The 23500-nt window shown below is 36.8% G+C and overlaps 1 protein-coding gene, 2 non-coding genes and 1 pseudogene across 9 annotated transcripts in view; 1 reads left to right on the top strand and 3 right to left on the bottom strand.

The window, feature by feature from the left end:
- Window positions 1–1936: 1936 nt before the first annotated feature.
- LOC120605378 (U6 spliceosomal RNA) lies at window positions 1937–2040 on the top strand. Its single transcript, XR_005653623.1, has one exon. It is a non-coding gene; the product is annotated as a U6 spliceosomal RNA (small nuclear RNA).
- A 213-nt stretch (window positions 2041–2253) lies between these two features.
- LOC120605417 (uncharacterized) lies at window positions 2254–2372 on the bottom strand (annotated as a pseudogene).
- A 3915-nt stretch (window positions 2373–6287) lies between these two features.
- Window positions 6288–23500, bottom strand: part of ZNF283 (zinc finger protein 283) — a 19853-nt gene continuing 2640 nt past the window's right edge. For 3 of the 7 annotated variants that reach the window (XM_039866126.1, XM_039866124.1, XM_039866125.1), the window contains 4 exons: window positions 22461–22556; window positions 19574–19661; window positions 17650–17776; window positions 6288–12471 (listed from right to left, as the gene is read on the bottom strand). In XM_039866126.1, coding sequence (XP_039722060.1) covers window positions 10769–12471; window positions 17650–17776; window positions 19574–19661; window positions 22461–22474 — 1932 coding nt within the window. In that variant the 5' untranslated portion in view covers window positions 22475–22556 and the 3' untranslated portion in view covers window positions 6288–10768. Of the gene's footprint in view, window positions 12472–13338; window positions 13626–16152; window positions 16292–16317; window positions 17054–17649; window positions 17777–19573; window positions 19662–22460; window positions 22557–23500 lie in introns of those variants that run through there. The other 4 variants (XM_039866129.1, XM_039866130.1, XM_039866127.1 and 1 more) reach the window with 4 other exon arrangements.
- Window positions 21090–21208, bottom strand: LOC120605422 (5S ribosomal RNA). Its single transcript, XR_005653629.1, has one exon. It is a non-coding gene; the product is annotated as a 5S ribosomal RNA (ribosomal RNA).

Below are 23500 nucleotides of genomic sequence, written 5' to 3'. Positions count from 1 at the left end.
GAAAACTGAAGAAAAAGCCATGGAGACAGGGGTGGGGGATGCTAGCATTGCCATTCCTCTTCTCCCTTATCCATGTTAGTTAAACATTTCCAGACTCCGACTCTTCTTCCAAACCGTCTCTGCAACAGGGGTCTTTCTAGATCACAGGAAAGAGATGTAATTGATTCTGAGTCTTAAGGAGAGATGTACTAAATTTATTTCCCAGAACCAATAATGGGTAAAACCCCACCCATTGACCACATCATTAGTGCTGAGCCTGAGTCATAAAATGGGCTCCTACTTCTTTCATTTTCTTCTATCTTATCACTTTATAAGACTTGTTTTGTCAACCCAAACCTGTGACTGATGAGCTTCAGTAAATTCCTGGCTAATTGTTTCCCAGCCTTCAGCTCCTTTGTGCTCATCAGCTGTAATACTCAAATCTTCAGAACTTAGTTGTGTTAGAACAAAACTCTCCCAATAGTCCCTTTACAAACAGCTCTCATTCATTAAAAAAATTTAATCACTCAATATTTGACCACTATGTGTTTAACTGTAGACTTATCTAAAACTTATCCCAGTTATTTTTTAATGTGAGATCTTAGTCGTGATTTAATTTTTTCTAAATGCATTATTTTCTCATTTTTTCTCTTCAAATATTGTCTTCCAGTGCAGCAAATATGTTTTCCTCTGTGCAGAAACTACAAAACTCAAGAAAAAATGACCTACTTATATTGATTAGCATTACCCTTATGAATTGCAGGGCCTATTTAATAACTCTAATGCAAAATTCACCTGATACAATTACCATCCTAACACATGTGAATTGAATCAGGTTTTTAAGGCCTCACCTTTTAATATGAACAGATAAGTAAGGATCAGGAAGCCCTTGAACAACTATTCTATTCTGAAAAGTAAAAATAAAAACAGAGGAAAGTTACATGAGGGAAACAGCATATGAAGGAAGCAGAATGAAATTCAAAATTTATAATATTGTCCAAGAGATATGAGACAATTTGCATCCATGAAGCAAGTATAGAATGCTATTAATATGAATGCTAGAAGAATAAAAACAGCTTTTGGGAATTAGAAAAATGATGGAAGAAGTAAAAGATTCAGTAGAATGATTGGAAAATAATATGGAGAAAACCCCAGAAAAGGGTGGGAAAGTAGAAAGCAGGAAAGAAACATTAGAAAAATAGCAAAACTTTCCTGTAAATGACTGTCTGGCTAACTGATATCCCTAGAAGAGAGAAATATAAGTAGTATCAAAGAAACTAAGAGAAAATTTCTTAGAGCTGAAACATATTCATTTATAGACTGAAAAGACCCGTTAATCTAATGAGAAGTAAAATAAGTCCACCTCTACATATCAAAAAATTGGGGAGAAAAAGTATTTTTAAGGCTTCCAGGAAAAAAAAAGTCATATGGGAAGGGAGAAAAATCATAGATGTGAGGCTTTTCAACAACTAAAAGACAACACAGCAATGTTTTCAAACTTCTGCAATATGTTTTCCAAACTCATTGGAAACTATTGATTAGGGGTGATTTAGTGTATTTTCAGAATACACTATATAACAGTCAAACTATTAATTAGGGATGATTTAGTGTATTTTCAGAATAGCAAGATCTCAAAACTTTCTCTTATTTATTGCTTTTCTAGAAATTCTGGAAAGTGTTCTATATTAAGAAAGTAGATGGGAAAAAGTAAAAATATGAGATCCAGGAACTGGAATTTGGTGTATGAGAAATGCTAATAAGACTCTTTTAATGATGGAGAAGGGAAACCCATGTATGACATCTGGGTTTATATAGAGATTACAGTCCAGATGCATGCCTGTTGGATATTTCCAAAATGAAACTATAACAGAATTCCTGATGTGGTCTCTCAAGAATTCAGTAATGAACAGTAAATAATTTTTATACAGAAAAGAAATATTAAAAATGAGCTAATATTGTGCTTGCTTCGGCTGCATGTATGCTAAAATTGGAATGATACAGAGATTAGCATGCCCCCTGCACAAGGATGGCATGTAAATTTGTGAAGCATTCCATATTTTTGGACAGTGAACTGGTGGTTACCAGAGAGAAAGCGGGGAGGAGGGAGGTAGACATGCATAAAGAGGGTCAAATATTTGGTGACAGAAGGAAATTTAACTTTGGGTGGTGAACACACAATGCAATATACATAGGACATATTATTGTACACTTTAAATCTATTTAATTTGTCACCCCAATAATTTTAATTAAAAAATAAAAAATAAATTTTTTAAATGCCTACAGCACCTGGTATTCCAAGGTGTTCTCCCATCCAAATACTAACTAGGCCTGACCCTGCTTAGCTTCCAAGATCAGATGAGATCGGGCACGTTCAGGGTGGCATGACCATAGGTGATAAAAAAATAAAATTTTAAAAAAGAGAAAAATAAGCTAATATTAAATTCAAAATTCAAAATAAAAATAAAGTGGGTAGGAGACTGGAAATACAACATATTAACTCATGGCACTTAGAAATTATTTATAATGTAAAAATGAATATTGAACAAAAAATGAGTAAGTTATTGCAGAGAGTTTGTTATTTGGTGGTCAAATGCATCTCATAGAACAGCTTACATAGCTAGGATTTATGAAGTAATCTGAGAAGTGGTAAGAGGTGAGGTAAGACAGGTATAGGAGGGCAGATCAGGTACCCTTAGCAGTCCTATGACATAGTTATACTATCGTTCTCTATTATAGATGCTAAAGATGAAGTGATCAAGAGATTAAGTAAACTAGTAAGGGGTGATGCTTTATCCATCTTGGGAACCCACTTATTCTGAGCCAATGCTCTCAACCACTGCCCTATTTCATACGGTGGAAATTCCAGAATTAACAAATAAGGGTTGATTTCCTCATACTACACTATTACCAGAGCTCAATTATATCCAGGATATAAAATTATTCTAAATTGCATCCTCATAAAGATTATGTTCCTCAGTGCATTTAACACCATCTCAGTTCTCATGTATTTTCCTTCTCTAAAATGAGGAATTCATTTTGATACTGAGCGGATGGTTTTAGTCTCTAAACGAGGCAGAGGTATTCCACTTCCATTTAAGGTCTTCAACATAAATTAATCCACTTGCTCCTTTATTCCTTTGACAAATATTTATTGAGCATCTTCACTGAGCTATGCATTTCTCTGAATACTGGAGATACAACGATCATAAGGGAGACATGTTCCCTGATTTTGTGGAACTTATATTCAAGAGTGAGAAGAGACAATCAACATATAAACAAATAATTAAAGAAAGTCACTTGGTGTTATGTGCAATAAGGAAGAAATGTGAAGCAGTGTCACTGACATAGGGTGCGGCCAGTCAAGACTGGGTGGTCAAGGAAGGCATGTCCAACCAGGTAGCATTTGGGCAGAGACTTGAATTATAAGAAGTCTTGTGAAGAGCTGAGGAGGTGCATTCCAACAGTGTCCCGTGATAGCTTGCCATTTTAAGGAACGAAAAGCCTGTATCCTGGACGGAGTGTGGTGGGCCACGGCAGGGAAGTGAGAGGTAATCATAGGAATAATGTGAGTCACTTAGTCAAGGTCATGTAGCACCCGCTAACAAGTGTATAATTCCAAATGCGACTGGAAGACTTTGGAAGGGCTTATTGTTAGAGACCCTCAAATAACAAGAGATAGTGCATAGTTGTAAAAACAACTTATTAATATTTGCTTCTATCTCATCATGAAATGTAAAACTCCAAGTTTTATGTCCCGAAACAAAATCCACTGACATTCTCTCTGGAACACAAGGCATGGAGGAGCCATCGTTTCTGTGGCAAACTCCACATGATCTGACCACTATACGGCTACTTATTTATCCTCATCTTGGCAAACCCACTTATTCTAGAAGCTCCTTGAGTCTCAGGGAGCAAGAGCATTGTTAACTCTCAATTCTCATCTTCATCCCATTGCTTTATAAAGATACTGAAACAGGGTCAGAAGGAGGGATATTTCAAATCCTTTTAAAATTATTTTCCAGTTGGAATCAAAAATGCAAGTGTATAGAGACAGAAAGACTCAGACTTTGTCAGAGAACCTTCTGTTGTGTGGAGGCAGGAAAGGGTGTGAAAGGGAAACAGACACTCATCACTGCTAAATGCCAATTAGCAATCCTGCAAAGTAAATCACAGCTGAAGTGTAAAAGTACAGTATTTTCTGGTCCACACATCATTGCACTTCTTTTATGGGAAGTCTGATTCCTTTATGATTTTTCCCTTGGACACTGGAGAATTTCCCACTAGGAGAGACTTCTAGTTGAGCCTGAATCTCAGTTCAACACAGGGCTCCTGGCTTTGATTGTTTCCGTCCCTGTACAGCCCTCTCCTGTTTGCTGGGTGAATATGTCAAACCAAATATTAACCTACAAATCTACAGAAATTAAGGATATGATTCTTTTTTAAGACATGACCTCCAAGTTTTTATAAGATAAGCCCCTGAAGCAGATGGGGGAACTCTTTTAATGACATCCCAAGCGGGAATGTAGAAAAAATACATAAGCATCGTGCCCATATTTACATCCAAGAATGCTTTGCCTTGCTTTTAGTTTGGTAAGCTATACCACTGAAATAGAACGGTGAGGTACAAACAGGTTCTGTCTGCTGTGTGAATGGCCACCCAAAAATTCACTGTGAAAAAATTAGAGTAGGCTACTCTGACTTTCGGGGAAAAAGAACTTTACAAGGTTGGACCAGTAATATTCCTCTTCCCCACAGCTATAAAAAAATCAAATAAAAAAACTCACACGAAATGTTCTTATAGGCTTTAATACTTCGGAATTTTTGCTGTATTTTTGAAGTAAACATTAACTTCTGAACAGTCCATAACTATGTTTTGTGGTTTTAATAACATATAATTTAAATTGTCATGTTTTGTGAAATGTACACATATTTGCAAATTTTTGTTAAAATAAAGGCTCACTAGTTTTTTCCTTATACACGAAAAGTTAATGAAATCTGTGAATCTGCTAGATGTCTTATTTAAACAAAACGTATGTGAGTCTGTGACTAATTTAAAGTAATACCAGTGATTATTTCAGAAATTATCTGTGACCCATTTTAGCAATTAAGAGCAGACATAACATTGTTGGCTAATGGGAAATCTTTCCTTACTCCTAAGATTCACAGGATATGATCTCTCCTTCTTTCTCTGGATGTTGTCATGTCTGTATAGAATATCTAGAAACCTGTCAACCATCATGGTACCAGCCAACACTGGGGGACGCAGAGTGAAAAATGGAAGAGAATCTGGGACTCTGAATATTTCATTTTGCTGGTGAATCAAAAATCTCTGGAGCCCACTTTCCCTCTGAAAGCCTATTATATGACTCAATGTATTTTCTCGTTGCGTCCCCCAGTGTGGTATTTAATTTCTGCTAAGTGCACCCAAACTGTATCAAACAACTAAGGGTCATGGTTCAGAGTGGGAGCTGGAGATGCAGAGATAAAGCTGATTCCATCACAGCCATCAACCAGCTCACTGTCTAGTGAAGAATGAACACACACACACACACACACACACACACTTGCTGCACTTTGCATTTGCCTTATGCATACCACACTTTAAGAACACAGAGGTCATGGCCTCTGTGGAACTTATATTCAAGTACCATTATACTATATTAAATGACTTATAGTCATTTCACAACAGATGTTAAATGTTGTCCAAGTAGTACAGATGTTTTATGAAGCTGGACTCACCTAGCGCATCCCATGTCAGGAGCAAGGAGTGAAGAGAGATTGCAAGAATATCCAAATAGCCAATAAACAATCAGAAAATTGGAAATATAAATCAAAATCATCACAGACACCACTATATATCAACCAGAGTAGCAAAATAAATTTTTTAACTGATGCCAAGTACTGTCAAGGATTTGGAGAAAGCAGAACATGCATGCATTGCTGGTGGGAGTGCCAGTTTGAATATGTTTGTAAATCTATTTAGAAGAATTAAACTTACTGAAGTTGAACACGGGCATATCCATGACCAAACCCCAGCAATTCCACTTTCAGTATATACAGAAAAAATGTGTACATGTATAAGACATGTACAAGTATGATCATAACAGTCCTATATGGAACTCTGACTTCCCAACAAAATATAATGGATTTTCAATGAGGGGCTATGTTAGAATGCTCCTTTTTTGTGGATCTTGGCTGGTGCTACATGGCTATGGAGCCTCCTTAAAGAAATTATTCTAGGCACTCACTGAATCTGTTGTGTTCAAACTGGAAATTCACAGAAAGAAAACCAACAGGTGAAACTAGAAAAGTGATTAAAGATACCCAATTCAAAACAAAATAACCCAATACAGTCATACAATTTTAAAGAGGCAGTTACAATAGGAAAACAAAAATATTTTTAAAAAACTATTAATCTCACCCACAAAATGTAAAAATGTTAAATAAAATAGTAGCAAATGAAATCAAGTAGTGCATCAAAAAATAATGTATTAATAACTAACCTGGATATATCCAGAAATGGGAAGAAGTCCACCTGTCTGTATAAATGACCACAGTTAATAAATTAAATGCTATATAATCACAGAAGATAATGAAATGGCTTTTGATAAAACTCAGGGATCATTTCACCTTAATACACAACAAAGACTTTTACTCATAAATAACAGGAGACATTAGAAGGCGACGATTTGAAAGCATGATGCACTGCCATTCCATTGTAGCTAACAACCAGACTTGTGACTAAAATGTCCAACTTTAGTCTCTTTCAGTTATGACAGCATTTCCCAATGCAGTCTCGCATCTCTAAGTTGGAAAAGTTTGAGATACACCAGTTTAAACAAAGTTGAACAATTTTCTCCAATAGAATAGTCTTTTGATAAGCTGGTAAGGTGCTTTTGGTTATTGTGGGAATTTAGCAGATGCTACTTCATAAGTTCCTATAACCAAAGATTCTCTCATTTTTTAAGTACTATTAAGCACCGGTGATTTCTGAGACATGATTTCGGAAATGCTGGTATAAGGCACTATCTCCTTATCTCCTAGTTAACATTCAAATATGGTACCCAGGAGGAAAGTCTGATTAGCAATGCTTTATTTTATTAAAACATTCAAAGTACTCTGCTTTGTTACAGTTGATTATTAAAATTGCAATAGTGTGAAACAATGCTCTCAGTCACTAAATGGTGAATAACTGAACAGTAATACGGATGGCCTATCTGCACAAAATGGACAAAAGAGGTGACATACTGATTAAAACAATGACTGAGATGAACCAGATATTTGTTAATACAGAAGTTTTGATGGAACTGACACTTGAAGATGAATAATTTTTAAAGTGCTGAATTCTAACTGTGAATATATAAACATTCTTATTTCATTGTAACTAATATGTTTTGATACTGGCACTAAATCATGACAGCTACCTGGTTGAAAGTGATCGTGAGAATCTAAATATCAAGTCTTTTTTTACAATTGATTAAATCTTAGTGTATATATGTGATTTCCTACTCTAAAAGCCGTATGTCTAAAATAAACTATGGGAATGAATTATATATGCCGATTCAATTTTACTGTCAGTCTATATTTATATTTAAACCAGAAGAGTTTGGATCTGGATATTCCATAGGGGTTATTTCTATTGCACGATTCTTATATTTGAATTGTTTGCTGATGTTCTCATTAGAATTTTTATATTTACCTAAGTTCAGAAGCTATCCGCATTCAGTTTTGGGCCTAGATTTATGCCATCCAGTTAAGATGAGCTGGTAAAACATTTTGTAATTACTTTCACCTTGAAATTTTTCCCTAACGGGCTAAAGATTTCCAAGTGCTATTTATAAAAGGAAGCTCCTGGACCAAAAATTTCAAACTTTTATTGGCCCAAATATTTTTAAATATATTGTAATACCTTAAATTTAAAAATTTTCCTTCCCTATGTATAACTTCATTTCCTTTCTTATTCATAATTCTATAATGTTGCCATCTTTCTTGATTTTTCCTTGTTCAGGTTTACCAAAGTCTCATTGACGTAAATGGACTTTTCACAGAAAAATATTGACTGAAGGCTACTGCTTTAAATTCTTAACCATTAGTCTCAAATTTTAGTTGTAATAATTGCTTTTGACTCTTGATTTAGGGCTTTTCCCTCCACCTCTGGTTTCATAGTTCATTGTGACAGGGACCATGGAGATAACTGGGGAAAACAAGGCATAGTTCTGGCTCTCCCTCTGGGTCATAGTCTTCCACTGAGTAGAGCTTCAGCTACATCCTACAAGGTCCAATACACAATCATTTCATTATCATTCTTTCTCTGTAATTGTTCTGACTTTCTCTTTAATCTATAACTTACACATATACACAATCATACATGTCCAAAAATAGCTGACCAAGGTTCATCAATCTCACTAGTTGCATAATGGATCTCTAAATTAGAGAGCTCTAAAAGTCACCATCTTAATCAAGTGATCAAATTTAGCATTGGAGATAGTGAGCAAGTAGATATTATGTGCTCCTGATGTGTTGCAATATGAAGTGCACATGACCACTTATGAAGTGTTCTGGCAAAAAATGTTTAAGCCTCTAGCTCTAACTGGACATTATAAAAGATATGAAGGATAGAGGCACAAATTAAATTTCACCATGGGGGAAGAAACCTAGAATGTATGGCATTCTACAAAAAGCTTTCCTGAACTTGAAGATGAATAATTTTTCGAAGTCTGTTCAAGCCTAAAATCTAGAGAATGGCAACCAAATGCAATGCATAAATATAGAAAAGATGCTGGTTAGAAAATAAATAGCAATGGGATAGAGTCTTGGGAGCACTGAGAAATAGGAATGAATATAAAAGAATATTGCAGAATTGTTGATAATTTTCTTGTGTGACCATGGTATTAAATAAGATTTTTCTTCTTAAGAGGTGCATGCTAATGTATTCGGGAATTAACAATTGTGATTTCTACACCTTAAGTCAAATGGTACATGAGTATATATACACATGCATACATGTATGTTCAGAGAGAAAGTGAATATGGCCAAATGTTAACAATGATTGATTCTAGATAGTATACTCATTATACTATTCTTTAAACTTTTCTGAATGTCTAAAAATTGTCATAACAAAATTTTAGGAAAGAATCCCCAAATGGACATTTTCTTTTTTGTTCTTTAAAATTTTTAATTTATCTTGAAATGTGAACAGAGAATTTTAATTATGGCCTACCTGTCCGTTGGAATTCATTACAGGCAAACTGCTTCACGCCTCTCCCTGGTTCTTTAACAGATATACTCCCAACATCTTAACACTTGCTAAGTCCACACTTCTTTTCAGCCTTAATATTTCATGCAGCTTAAGGGATTAATTCTGAATTAAAATCCTCTCAAGTTCTTTATGTTTTACCAAAATGTATCCGGAATTAATTATCTGAAATTCAAATGAATGACTGGTTATAAAAAGCTTTTCTAAACTCATTATACAAATGGGCGTTCCTCTCCTAAGAATTCACTAGTAGTAATAATAAGAACAATAGCTAATATGTATTGAGCATTGGCTACATACCAGATACTCTTCCAAGGACCTGATGCATACTAAATCCATTCAGTCTCAACAATAGCATTATCAATCACCATCACCAGCATTTTAAAGATGATGCCCAGAGGAGATAAGCATTTTGCCCAACATTCCACATGAAGAAAGGAGGTGAAATGGTGATGACAGCAAGTATGGTTTGTGCCATGGATAAGGAGCTTCCTACCTTTGTTACATTAACAGTAAGTCTCTGTGATGAATTTGCTGAAGTTTAACGAAGATTGAATAGCGTTAGAAGGCTTCTATACATTTATTAAATGAACGTACTTGCTATAAATTCTCTACGCTTTGATGGGCAGGAGGAAGTTGTGATTTCCACATTAGCCAATCTTCCTATAGTATGAATATTCTGCTATTCTAATCAGAGAGGTGATAAGTGAAGGATTTCTTATTCTAATTAAATCATATCATGACTTGCCTCATGCATTTAAAAGTGTGAATGGTGTCTCAAATTATTTGTGGGGAAGGGCAAACTTCTGTTTTTAATTTCCAATCATTCCTATCATGACTGATTGATACTTTTATAAAATATAATAATAATGTTATGGCAATAACAAATTGCTATAAAAGTTTACAAACATTTACTCTCATTTTCTGCCTTTATCTTATGATGGACAGGTAACAATTTTAGGGACTGGCACTAGTGTCTAGACAAGTTCGAGTAGCACTTGTCTAAAGGCATTCCTATATTCTGATCCAAAGGGTTTCTCATTTGGATGAATTCTCTAAGATGTTCTCTAAGATGTATTCTAAGATGTTTACCACATCTACAAGCCTTCTCACATTCCTTAAATTCATAGGACTTTACAGCAGTACGAGTTCTCTGATGTGCAGAGCAAGAATGGAATTAAATGTAGGTTCTTCCCACATTCCCTAAAGTGTTTCTAATGAGTATAAATTCTCCAATGTTTATCAGACTTTGTGCTGTAAAGATCTTCACTTATTCCTTTCATTTAAATGACTTCACGTAAGTATAAATTGATGTTCAATAAGATCATGCAGAAATCTAAAGGCTTTTTCATATTCCTTATGTTCAAAATACTTCTAACTAGTATGAATTCTCTCGTATCAAGTAAATTGTCCATACACAGGTAAGGCTCTTGCACATTCCCTACATTCATTAGGTTTCTCAAGAGTAAGATTTCTCTTCTTGTTGAGTAAGCTGTCCGTATGCAGGAAAAAAAAATGTTCACATCTCTTCAATCATAAGGTTTCACCAGTATCAACTGACTCATTTGAGTAAGATGTCCAAATAAAGGCTTCCCCACAGCCTTTATATTTATAGAGTTTACCACTACTACTAGTTCTCTCATCCTGAACAAGGCTCGAGCCACGAGTAAAAGTCTCCCCAAATTCCTTACATTGATAAGGCTTTTCACCAGTATGAAATCTCTGGTGAACACTAAGTTGACAGCCACTACTAAAGGCCTTCCCACATTCTTTACAATCATAGGATTTCTCACCTGTGTGGGCTCTTTCATGTTTAACAAGGCTTGAACCCCAACTGAAGGCTTTCCCACATTCCTTACATTTAAAAGGTTTCTCACCTGTATGGATTTTCTGATGTTGAGTAAGGTGATAGCCACGACTAAAGGCTTTTCCACATTCTTTACATTCATAGGGTTTCTCACCAGTATGAATTCTCTCATGCTGAGCAAGACTTGAGCCACAATTAAAGGCCTTCCCACATTTCTTACATTCATATGGCTTCTCACCAGTATGAAATATCTGATGTCGAGTAAGTTGATACCCACTGCCAAAGGCCTTCCCACATTCTTTACAATCATAGGATTTCTCACCAGTATGGACTCTTTCATGTTTAACAAGGCTTGAACCCCAACTGAAGGCTTTCCCACATTCCTTACATTCAAAAGGTTTCTCCCCAGTATGGATTTTCTGATGTTGAGTAAGGTGATAGCCACGACTAAAGGCCTTTCCACATTCTTTACATTCATAGGGTTTCTCGCCAGTATGAATTCTTTCATGCTGAACAAGACTTGAGCCACAGTTAAAGGTCTTCCCACATTCCTTACATTCGTAGGGCTTCTTGCCAGTATGAAATATGTGGTGTCGAGTAAGTTGATAGCCCCAACAAAAAGCCTTTCCACATATTTTACATTCGTAAGGTTTCTTACCGGTATGGATTTTCTGATGCTGAGTAAGTTGATAGCCACGACTGAAGGCCTTCCCACATTCTTTACATTTATAAGGTTTCTCACCTGAATGAATTATCTCATGTTTAGCAAGGCTTGAGCCCCAAAAAAAGGCCTTCCCACATTCTTTACATTCATAAGATTTCACACCAATATGAATTTTCTGATGTTGAGTGAGGTGATAGCCACGACTAAAAGCCTTCCCACATTCTTTACATTCATAGGGTTTCTCACCAGTATGGATTCTCTCATGTTTAACAAGACTTGATCCCCAACTAAAGGTCTTCCCACATTCCTTACATCTGTAGGGTTTCTCACCAGTATGAAATCTCTGGTGCACAGTGAGTTGATAGGCACTAAAAAAGTCCTTCCCACATTCTTTACATTCAAAGTGTTTTTCAGCTGTATGAGTTCTCTCATGTTGAACAAGTTTTGAACCATGACTACAAACCTTTCCACATTCCTTACAAACATAGGGTTTCTGTGGATTATAAATTCTTTGGTGCGTAGTAAGAGATTTATTTTTTCTATAAGTGGGCATTTCTTCATAGCCAATTATCATTTGACTGAAGTATTCCTCTTGATGTCCCTGTAGTTCCTCAAATTTGCTTTTGCACTTCCAATTATTTTTGAAAACAGATGCCTCAAGGCCAAGGGTTTTCTTTCCTTCCTTTATCTCCCACTGGGAAAAATTTATTTCAAAAATGTCCTTTCCCAAAAATGTATTTTTGGTTTCATATGTTGACTCCAGATCTGAAGGAAAATAAGAAAACCACACATTTTATTTCCTCTACCAGAAAAATTCCCTCTGTAGTAAAAATAAAAGACAAATTGAAAATAATACCCATAAGTGAACTGGATTAGTAGACTTACTGAACTCCCAAGCATCGAGTCTCTCCTCAACTTTGATTTTTCAACTCTCATGATCTTAGTTCTGATTTGACAGTTTTCTGAAGGATCTGACACAGATTACAAGTCCCTCATCTTCCTGTGTTGATGGTCCCTTAAACCAAAAATGTGCCCTTCCATCAATCAAGCCCTTCTGTGCCCAGATGTGGTTCCAGCTGAACTTTTAATGACTGTGTAGGCTGGCATGATGAACTGGAATCTAGAAAATCGCCACACTCAAAAAACAAATTCATTAAGCTAGGTAATTCATCCTCAAAGGAATTCTTCTGAGTGATTGGTGTTGGGCTATAAAGCAGACAAAATCCTACAGTTCGAGCAGTTATTAAGTTCTAAGGCTCCGCTGGAGTTCAAACAAGAAATGAAACAAAACTAACTAAAGCTGTAATATAACTTATACCCAGCTCAAATCCTGATACAAAGAGGTTAGCCCATCAGTGGTCATGTGGAAGTTTAAGGCAAAGAAAGATTTTTAAACCTATCTTGAACCCGAAAACTGAAACTAATGAAAGTTATAACCTAGTTCCAGTTCAGCTCCATGCTTAGAGTGTAGTTTTGTACAACTTAACATCAATAAGTAGTTCAATAAATCTGAATTGCCACACAAGGGCTTGCGTTATAATTACCTGGTACTTGAATGTTTGTGAAAGGCTTAACAATGTTAGTTTAACTTCATTTTAGATGTTTTAAATAAAACCATTGAAGACCCAAACGAGGTTTTATTTATATAGGTTATATCCTTTGATATTTACCATATTAGAAATTAAAACTGAAAAATTTAAAGATTAATTCATTTTAAAATAAATCATCAAATGTTAATATTTTATGAAAAATAATTACATTTTGAAAAACAAAAAATATTTTTAATCCTTTGCAAATCTCCTTAATATCTGGTTTAACAGAAGACAATGTGATTCTCATATCTGCTTCTGTATTCAGTCTGTGGCAGTGCTTTTTTGAGTTGAAATAGATGAAGAAAATCCAAGCTCCCAGATATGTAACTGTAAGATGGTAGAATATTTTATGAACCCATTCAAATAATCATGAATGTTATTCTTTGATACTACAGTAAAATTTGTGAAGTGGTAATTTCTTAAAGGTTAGTTGCAATGTGGAATTAAAATCCACTGCACTTTAGATGATCTTTTTCCATGCATAATTTTGGTCATTTGAACAATAATGATTGAGTTATGCAAATTTTGAGATGTTGACATATTTCATTAAATAATATCAAAACAATCATGTTAATATTGTCCATCTCATCATTTAAAAAAAAACCTATGTATTGAGAAGCTGTAGAGCTCAAAATGGTAGATTTGAGTTTCATACAATTCTAACTTTTACTTGAAAGTATGAAGTCTATCATTGGCAAAAATACTGTTAGTTGCTCTTGAAATGACAGGCTCACTTGCAAGAAAATGTTTTCCAACTATCGGTCATTCTTTCAATCAAAATAAAATGGTGTTAGATTAAAAAAGGAGCTAGTTTAACTGGTAATTAAACTTCACAAGTGGTTTTCCTCAAGGCAACCATCACACTTCGGTATAGGAGAAGAGCTTAATGAATACTTCCCATATTGTCACATAGACTATTTACTAAATGCACACTTAAGAGTCGAGATTTAATCAAATAACGTCCAGAGGAGGAGGGTTTCAGGACTGTCTCATGTGGGGAGTCAGAATGCAAGCAGGGTAAGGACAAGTACCTGTGTGTAAGTGACTTGCTATGGGTTGCCATAGCCCGAGAGGGATGAGAAGGGCAATTGCATGATCAAGGTAGTAGTGGTGATGGTAATAAAAGGTTGGTTACATGTAGATAGTTAAATCAAGTAAACATATTAAGGACAACGGAAGCCAGGTTTTTCACTGCCAGAGAAGGGATTTAGAAATATGAAGAGTGAATAAGCTGAAATGAAATCTGTAGTGGTAAACTGCAATTGGAGATATCTCTGTGGACCCAAGGTTATCAATATATAAACGTAAATATGTGTGCATGTATATGTATGTGTATACAGAAGTATACCCTAGTTCTGTCCACTCCCGGGAGCGGCCATCCCACAGTAGCAATGAGCACACTTAGTACCTAGATTTTGGCTTCTAAATACTGTTCTTGACTAAAAAGAACAAGGGCATCTTGAAGAAATGGCTGACTTCAGGGGTGGAACAGGGAAAGTACAAGATGAGCCTGAAATATGTTATCAGAAAATAAGGAGGTGCTTAAAGAGTGATGGAGACGTGCCAAAGGATACAGATGCCATCACGACAAGATTCCCAATGGTCAAATCTGGGGCAAGTTCAAATATTTTTGAACTTCAAAATAAATAACAAGAACACATTACAACCCACCGACTAGAAATCCAATACATGAAGAAACTGACAGTTTGAAGAGGAATATGATATTTAGTAGTCTCAGTTCCTCCTCAAAAAATACTCATTAAAGGAAAAAAGATTAACTTTACAGAGGGAGCCAGCAGACACCATCCCAATCAATTGCTCAAAGCAAGCATCAGCATTAATGACGAATCATTTGCACTACCAGACAGAATGCAAGAATGCAGTATCGACTCTGTGATATTTCTGCCAAAGAAGCATAATCTAAATCTAATCATGAGGAAAGAGCAGACAAACCCACACTAAAGAACGCTATACAAAACAACTGACCTGTAATCTTCAAAAGCAGCAAGGAAAGCAAGTCAAGGAAAGACGTATGAACTATGTCAGGCTGAAAGAGACTAAGCAGATTTCTAAAACAACAGTGGCAAAAATGTATATTACCTGGCCCTAGCCTATCTCCTGACCTAATTTCTTAGTACACACTTCTTTACTAACTCTGGCCTGACATTTTTACAAATCCTCCAATAAAGTTCTTTCCAACCACAGGGCCTTTGCATTTGCCATTACTGTGACTGATATATTCCTCCCCCAGATATTCATGTAACTTGATCCTAGGCTTCATACATCTATTCAAGACAGCTTTCCCTGACCACCGTATCTGAATTAACCCTATCAATTCCCATCGTTTTCTATTCTCTTGTGTGTTTACCTCTCCTGAACAATGTTTCATATTATTTATCTGCTTATTTATTTATTTTATGTTTCTCTCTAATAAACTGTATGAGGATGGTCGAGTTATTAATCTTGTTCATAATTGTACTGACAGTGCCTAGTTAGTACCAATGCCTGGCTGGGAGTTGGCACTCAAAATATTTACAGAATTTATGAATAAATGCATATATTTATCTACACACGCAGAAACATACAAAAGAGTGGGAAAGCAGTTGAATCCAACACATAAGTAAAATGGTGGCAATGAAAACAAAAAGGGACACCTTCCTCACTGACATGGGAGGGAAACAGGAGAAGAAAACCAAGGAGCGTGGGAAATGAGGTCAAGATGAAGTTCATATGGTCACCCAAAGTGAGGTCTCAATTTCTTCCCAGGTGTCAGGCCTTGGCTCCACAGAGCTTGGCCCTTCGTAGGGACCTTTCCAAACACCATCCCATCTGTTCCTCCTCCTCCTCCTCTGACCTGTAAGGTTGTTCCCCGCAATACTGGTTTCTTCCCACCTTTGTCTTCCTGGGTTCCAACTTCTTGGCCCTCCCCTCAAAACATCCGGGGCTCTTTTCCTTGCTACAATGTCATCACGGCTGAGTTAGAAATGCAATGTCTGTTTGCAAGAAAAGAAATGCCAAGTGGCGTAGACATTTTTTTTTTTTAATTAGAAGCTTAAAACATTGGTTGATTTGCAATAAAGTAAAGGTAAAATAATATTGATAAAGACTTCAGAGGAAAGAAGGATAATGGAAATAAAGAACATGACATCACATAGGAAAGTGATTGTTTTAGACCCATCTGGGCTCCATCTCGTTAGAGCAAATAGAACACAGATTCTAAAGCCAGACTACCTATGTTCAATCACTGCCACTGCCTCCCACCAGCTGTGACCTTGGGAAGTCACTTCAACTGTGTGTGCCTCAGATAAAAATAGTACCTTCCTCATGGGGATGTTGTAAAGGTTAAATACGTTAGTGTATTTGCTCTGCGCAGAACAGAACCTGGTTACTGTGAGCACAGTGTCAACGTTATTATTGTTATTGTTATTTTGCTAAGAGGAAAACAGAAAGTTTCATGTGACATTTTTAGGATTTAGCTCGGATTGTAACTTGCAACTTCATATTTGTTGTGAGTAAAGGAATGCACCTGCTAAGTGTGAAATGGATTCTGTTCATTCGATCCGCCTTTACATAAAGTGAATTGGCTCTTCTGGAGGTCAAGGTACACCAGGAGCTTGTTTCTGACCCAGCACGCGGGTCAGAAAGAAACGAAGAGCAGTGCTTCTTTAATGTGCACACAAATCATCGCCTGGGGAGCCTGTGTAGATGCAGATTCTGTTCTGCTGGTCTGGGGTGAGACCCAACAAGCTGTATTCCTAACAAGCCCCAGAAAAAGCTGATGTTAGGTCTCTGTGTAATACTTAATGAAAAAGTTAAAGCCCCACATAAACCAAATCATGGCTTCTCATCACTGAGAAAACAATCCACACTCTTTCCCCAAACTAACCAAACTGGCTACCATCTGGGCCATGCCCGCCCCCTTTCACTAATTCTCCAGACTCTCCTGCACTAACTGCTCTGGCCTTCTGATGGTTCTTCAAACGAAAGAACCACTTTCAGCAGCAAGGACACAGATCATCTATAAAACTATAACGTTAAACACAGTGTGAAACCTGGTTTCTCTGACAGTGGTTATGAAATAAATAGCACGTAACACAAATCCAGCTCCTTGGTTGTTAAAGAAAGGGGCCATTGCAGGAAGGGTCAGAGGAAGGTGTAAAGCTCCCTGAGGGATGGGAAGATCAAGGTGCCCAAAGAAACCATTTCTAACCCAACAAATATCAAAACATTCCTTTGAGAACAGGGAGAAGAAAGTCACCTGGTTTCTTCAAAGACAGCCTCGTAATTCTCAGTGGGGAAAGTTGAGGCTGCAGAGAGGAGATTCTAAATGATTTCAGGCAGATGACCTTACCCAGTGAGACCAAGTTCCTATAGTTCTCCAACATCACATCCACGTACAAATCCCTCTGAGCTGGGTCCAGGCACTCCCACTCCTCCTGAGAGAAGTCAATGGCCACATCCCTGAAAGTCACCAAGCCCTAAAACCAAAAACCCACAGATTACTTGTGAAATGAAATAATTTAAGAAAAAAATCTCCTAGAGGAAAATAGAAGGTCATGAAGGTTAAACTGCAGGAAGAGGAAGACGTACAAATAGGCTAGAGGCCTGTGATACACAAGAGTAGGCAAAAGCAAGGAAATTGGTATTACTAGAACAGTGTCTACGAGTTCTAGAAGAATTCTGTTACAGCAGAAAAAACTTCCTGGATACTGTGAGATAATTCGGCTATCCAGACTCGTCTGGTAATATATAAAATAATCTGTTTTCTTCTTCCAGTAAATAAAAATTGTGTTTGTATATAGGAGGTGTTTATGGGTGTTTATACATACATACAACCTGCTATGTGTCTGCCTCATAAATTCTTTATAAATGTGAACTGCTAAACCATTTTTTCCTTTTAATACCAAAAAAACACATTTTTTTTCTAAATGCACTATAAAACCTCTATTTCAGAAAATGATTTCCATTGAATTAAGCATTATCATTAAACCTCAAGTAAATCATTCTATTAGATTACATGAAAAGCATTTTTTCTTATGATGAACACATAAAATGTTTTATTAACTACAATTCAGTTCATCATCTGGCTATACGAGATTAACAGCTATTATATTTAACATGCATGTTGAACAAAATTTCCACAGATTTTCTTCATTCTGGGGATCTGTTATCCAGTATTAAAGAACCTGGATCATCTTTCCTGTTACCATCACCCCTCGCTTAACTCCTTCCTTCTTCCCAAGTTGGAGGCTATTTGATACAGGATACAGATGTCACCCAAGGCCTGCACGTCCACATCAATGACAAAATGGACTTTGACACTGATGTCCATCAATTAGGGAATCCCTAGAAAGAACCACTCTCTCCCCTTCTAACCCTAAAAGCCTCGCAAAGCACGCGATCGCACATGAACTGAGGCTGAGACCAAGAAATCCCAAAGGCCATCTTAACTCCCCAGAAAACCCAGGTCTGTGATGAAGTTCCAAGCTAGTCCAGTGAGACCCTCGTGACTAACTCATCACACCACAGACCTGACGTGGGAATGAGAGATTCTGACAAGGGAAACGATGCAGCCCTGGCAGAACAAGGAAGGAGGTAGTTAACAAAGGGCACTAAGCAAGACGGCCTGCCATGGATGTGTCAGAGCCAAACACCAAAGCTGTTCCTGAGAACGCACAAATGAATCTGCTCTCTTGGCCAGGGTTGGGGAGGAGGGGGTATGTTGCCATCCAGCTGTCTAAGGATTCAGACTGGCTACTTTCCTAGCTGCCTGCCAATCAGCATCTTAGCCTGAAAAAGGGAAGCTGTTGTTTTCAAAATGTCTACAGTCTTTCATTCTCTCCTCATTCCTCTTTCTTTTATATAAATGCTGTTTGTGCTGATAGATTAAATCAGTCTACTATTGGTTTGCCTCGTATAAGTCTACTATTGGTTTGCCTTGTAAAAGTGTGCTGCTGACTCTATACCTTTCTTTGACAGTAGCTCAATATTGCCCTCAAGACTCCATTCCTTCACTGCTCTCTCACTGCTCGTGATAGAAGACTGAGTACGCAGGACATGTTGAATAATATGTTCAGTGACTATGACAACACTGATTGGAAAACGGACATAGCGAGGTTGCTGGGCTATTTGGTACTATCCTTCACGGGAATAGGGGAAACTGAGAAGCAAGTCAGGGGTGGGGTTCTGTTACGTAGAAAGCCTTAAGATAATCAAGGAAAATATTCACCAGACCTAAAAATCAGTATTTCAAAGACAGAGAAACACCAACTTACATCAGTCATGGTTCTAGAACTGCAAGAACTAATTAATGCTCCATGGGCTTCTTCTAGTGGAGAAGCGCAGAGTCCAGGAAAGCCAGAGCTGGGGAAGGAAAAAGAGGCTTTAGGCCAGGTGTGCTTCGGTGACATCTTCCTGACTCGAGCTAATCTAAGCTTTTATCTCCTCCATTCCTGCTTCTACTCCACACTCCATATGCCATTTGTGGACTCTAAATTCTCACCCCAAAATCCCACAGGTACCTTGGCAGGTTTTGGGCAGTGCCCAATTCTGGGGATGCTGACATGGGCCTGACTCCTCAGTCCTGCCCAGATCAGATCTTCCTTCCTCCATTCCTACCTGTCAGGACTGAGAGTGGGCCACATAGTCTGAGCTAGAACATTCTTCATGGGCTCAGGACTGGAGAAAGTTGGTCAAGGCATGGGAGGAAACAGGATATACAAAGAATTGCTCAGGCAATTGCCTGTGCCCCAAAATCTGACTTCTTAATGCATCTAGGACATCCACACAATGGAACACTGTGATGCTATGCTAGGTTGGGGGAAATAATCAAGATAAGTTGTCAACAGAAAAAATAGGTTACAGAATGTATAGCATGATTTTATTTATAAATTATATACATATATAATATAGAAAGACTAACAATCAGACAACAATAAAGGAAAAAAATGTTTGGGAAGTTTTACAGCTATATAACTTTGTAACAATGGCCATGCAGTATACTATATAACTTCTACTTTTGTCCTACCTAGAAAAGATGGCTGACATTTCCCCAACGTGTCATGAATATATTGATGAGGTCTTGATTCTGCTTCTTTTTAGGTCTTCTAACAGATGGGTTTATTTTGTATCTAAACCTGTCTTTTCAGAATGACACCTTCCAGATAATTGCTGAATCACCTGATCCTAGTAGTCTCACTTCGTAACTAACATTAGTAGGATAAAAGCTATAACGTATACAAATTCTATTTGCCTCCTCAAAGTTGTTCATGACCCAATAATATCACCTACAATTAACTTCCCATGAGTTCCTAAGGTAGGTCATCTGAACTGTCTATTGGCCTTTGTTGCTGGCTGTCCTATGCTTATTCCTACATTTTGTCTTCCTTGTCTTAAAGGTAACAACTTTTAGTCATTGTATTACCTCCCAAGTACTACTATCTCAGGGCCTTACATTTGGGGTAAAGTTTTACCCAAAATTCCACTTATAAATATATCCTTAGATAGCCAGAAGTACACAAGATGTATACACAAGGATATTGAACCAGAAGTCATTTATAATAACCAAGAATTTAAAATTATGTAATAGCAGGCAAAAGGTTTAATAAATTATGGCCCACTCTACCCTCCTCTATTATGACACTGCACACATTAATGGATGAAGAAAGACATGCATAATCAATTTTTTAGTGAGGAAGCAAGGTTTTTGTTTGTTCATTTGTTTGTTTGTTTGCAACCCTCACAGATTGCAAGGACCTTGTCAGCTTACAATCCTTTATTTTTTATTTTTTATGCCTACAGCACCTGGTCTTCCTAGGTGGTCTTCCATCCAAGTACTAACCAGGCCCGACCCTGCTTAGCTTCCGAGATCAGACGGGATCGGGTTTGTTCGGGGTGGCATGGCTGTAGACAAGTTTTTAAAGGATACACAATGTGCGAAGTGAATGTGAAATTAAGATAAAGGCTCTGGTGTCAGATTTTCAGGATGTGAATCTGAACTTGAGAGTTACCGATTTCTCAACACCTTAGCTTCCTCTTCAGTAAAAGAGAGTTAAGAACAGATGGGTATATTAAAGATAAAGTAAGAAAATTCATACAAAATATTGAATGTTGTAAGATATTTGCTTAATATAAGTTTTAGCCATTATTAGTGAAGATGAAGAAAATTACTGTCCCTTTTCTCATTATAATAAAGAAAGTTAATGCCACTCTTTCCATTTTTCTCATAATAAAATGTGTGCTTCTCAGTCTTGCTTTTTTATAATACTAACTAAAGTTTCACGGCCCAACACTGGGCCTGCTATTCTTCCTAAATAAGAAAATGAGCAAAACACGTTCTAAAAAAGATATAAAGGAAATATTCCCTCCTCCCGGAAGCCACAAATGGAGAGACAAACTTAGGAGGCACCAAAAAACTGGCTCAGAAAATACAGTCCAATTAGGTGTCAAGCTGAGAACATTAACCAGAGGCTTGATCTTGTTCTGTGCAGATTCATGGCTTATTTGAATATTTAGAACCATAACCTTCTTATTCTACTTTCTGATATTAATGTACTAGTAGGCAAAAGGTTTAGTAAATACCTGTCCATGGAAATAGTCTTTGTAAGCTAGACAGGTGTCTATTAGAGATTATTGCTAGTCTCTGTGCAAGTAATTTAAAATCGTCTAATTCTGAAAGTCTGTCTTTACTGCTCCGATAATAATTTTTAAAAACGGCATTTCTATATTCCTAAGAGTTGTAAATACTTGGTTTTCAAATAAAGGAATCACTGACACTTCCCTCTTCTTTCTACATTCTCAAGATTAAAATAAAACCCAAGTCTGGCTTGGATTTCTTTTTCAAACTAAAGCTAGAGAGTTTTCAACCCAATCATATTACCGATTAATGTGATTATATTCTGCAGAAACAAAATCAGACATGTAGCCTCACAGGAAAAAAAAACTCAATAAAAATACACTAAAACATTAAGAACGGTTAAGAGAATGTAATTTTGAGTTCCTTCTCTATATGTTTCCTGGATTGCTCAATTTCTTGCAACAAACTTGTATTAATTCCATAATTGAAACTATAAAGATATTTAGGAAAGGGGGATATTGCAGTCATTAGGAAAACTAAACGGCCCAATACTGAAAATCAGTGGGCCTGAAGCAAATTACACCTACCAGCTCTTGAACATCCTGTGGCTGCAGCACAGAGACACATTCACTGTCAAGATTCTCCCGTGAATGAACGCGAATTATGTAAGTCACCTTTAAAGTCTGAGAAAGAAAATACATGCCCATAAACAGTAACACAACAAAAACATATGTATTTGGTAAGAGTGGATGCTCCATAAATGTGGCTACACCTCTCCGCCTCTTGACCGAATGGCCAATTAAAACAACATGTTGGATACAATCTTTGAAAAATGTCTTTTAAAGTCTTGTCTTTTTAAATGGGATTCATATAGAGCTCATAATATTCTTAAGTACATTTGTTCATAACTATAACTATTGTTTAGTATTATATCATTTACATTTCTCCTTCTTTTGATTCTTTATGAATGCAATTTTTACTAGGTGCATTTTATTCCACCAGAGGATATACTGTAATTTACATGTCAGTTAAGTAAATCGCAGTACATAGACAATAACTTTGTACAAGTTCTGTCCCAGCTCTTATATCTTTATCCCAAGCCAATGGAACTAGGTCTTTTGAGGGGACATATACACTTGACAATCGCATGAAATTATAGACATTTTGCCCACTTTAAAAAATAAATTTATCAATATATACCAAAATTCTGTCTCGATTTCAAGGGGTTTGCAGCTACCTAGAAGTTCATAAATGGAATAAGAAGACCTCAGGTTAAGATTCCTGTACTAAACCACTGGAGCATCTGGTCACTTTTTTAAACTTGCAAGCACCCATCATTATCACCTTCATATGTCAATCTATAAAAAGTTGATGGGGAAAGTTCCAGAATCACCACGTAACAGCAACTTTTAATATTTACCAAGTCTGTATCGTGGGCAGGTACTGTTCTAAGGAGCTTTACATAGATTAACTCATCTCGCATCATTACAGCCCCGTAATGTACGTATTATTTTGTCTCATATTTGTCGACGTGGCACTGAGAGCCTGCGTCATTTGTCTACAATCAGACAGCCACGAACAGGCGGAGTCAGGATTTGAATCCAGAGCCTTCTTTTAACCACAACAC

Source organism: Pteropus medius, unplaced genomic scaffold (assembly GCF_902729225.1).
Source record: "Pteropus medius unplaced genomic scaffold, Ma_sr-lr_union100, whole genome shotgun sequence".
Classification (NCBI taxonomy): domain Eukaryota; kingdom Metazoa; phylum Chordata; class Mammalia; order Chiroptera; family Pteropodidae; genus Pteropus; species Pteropus medius.
Note: the sequence above shows the minus strand (reverse complement) of the source record. Positions and strands in the feature narration are given on the sequence as shown.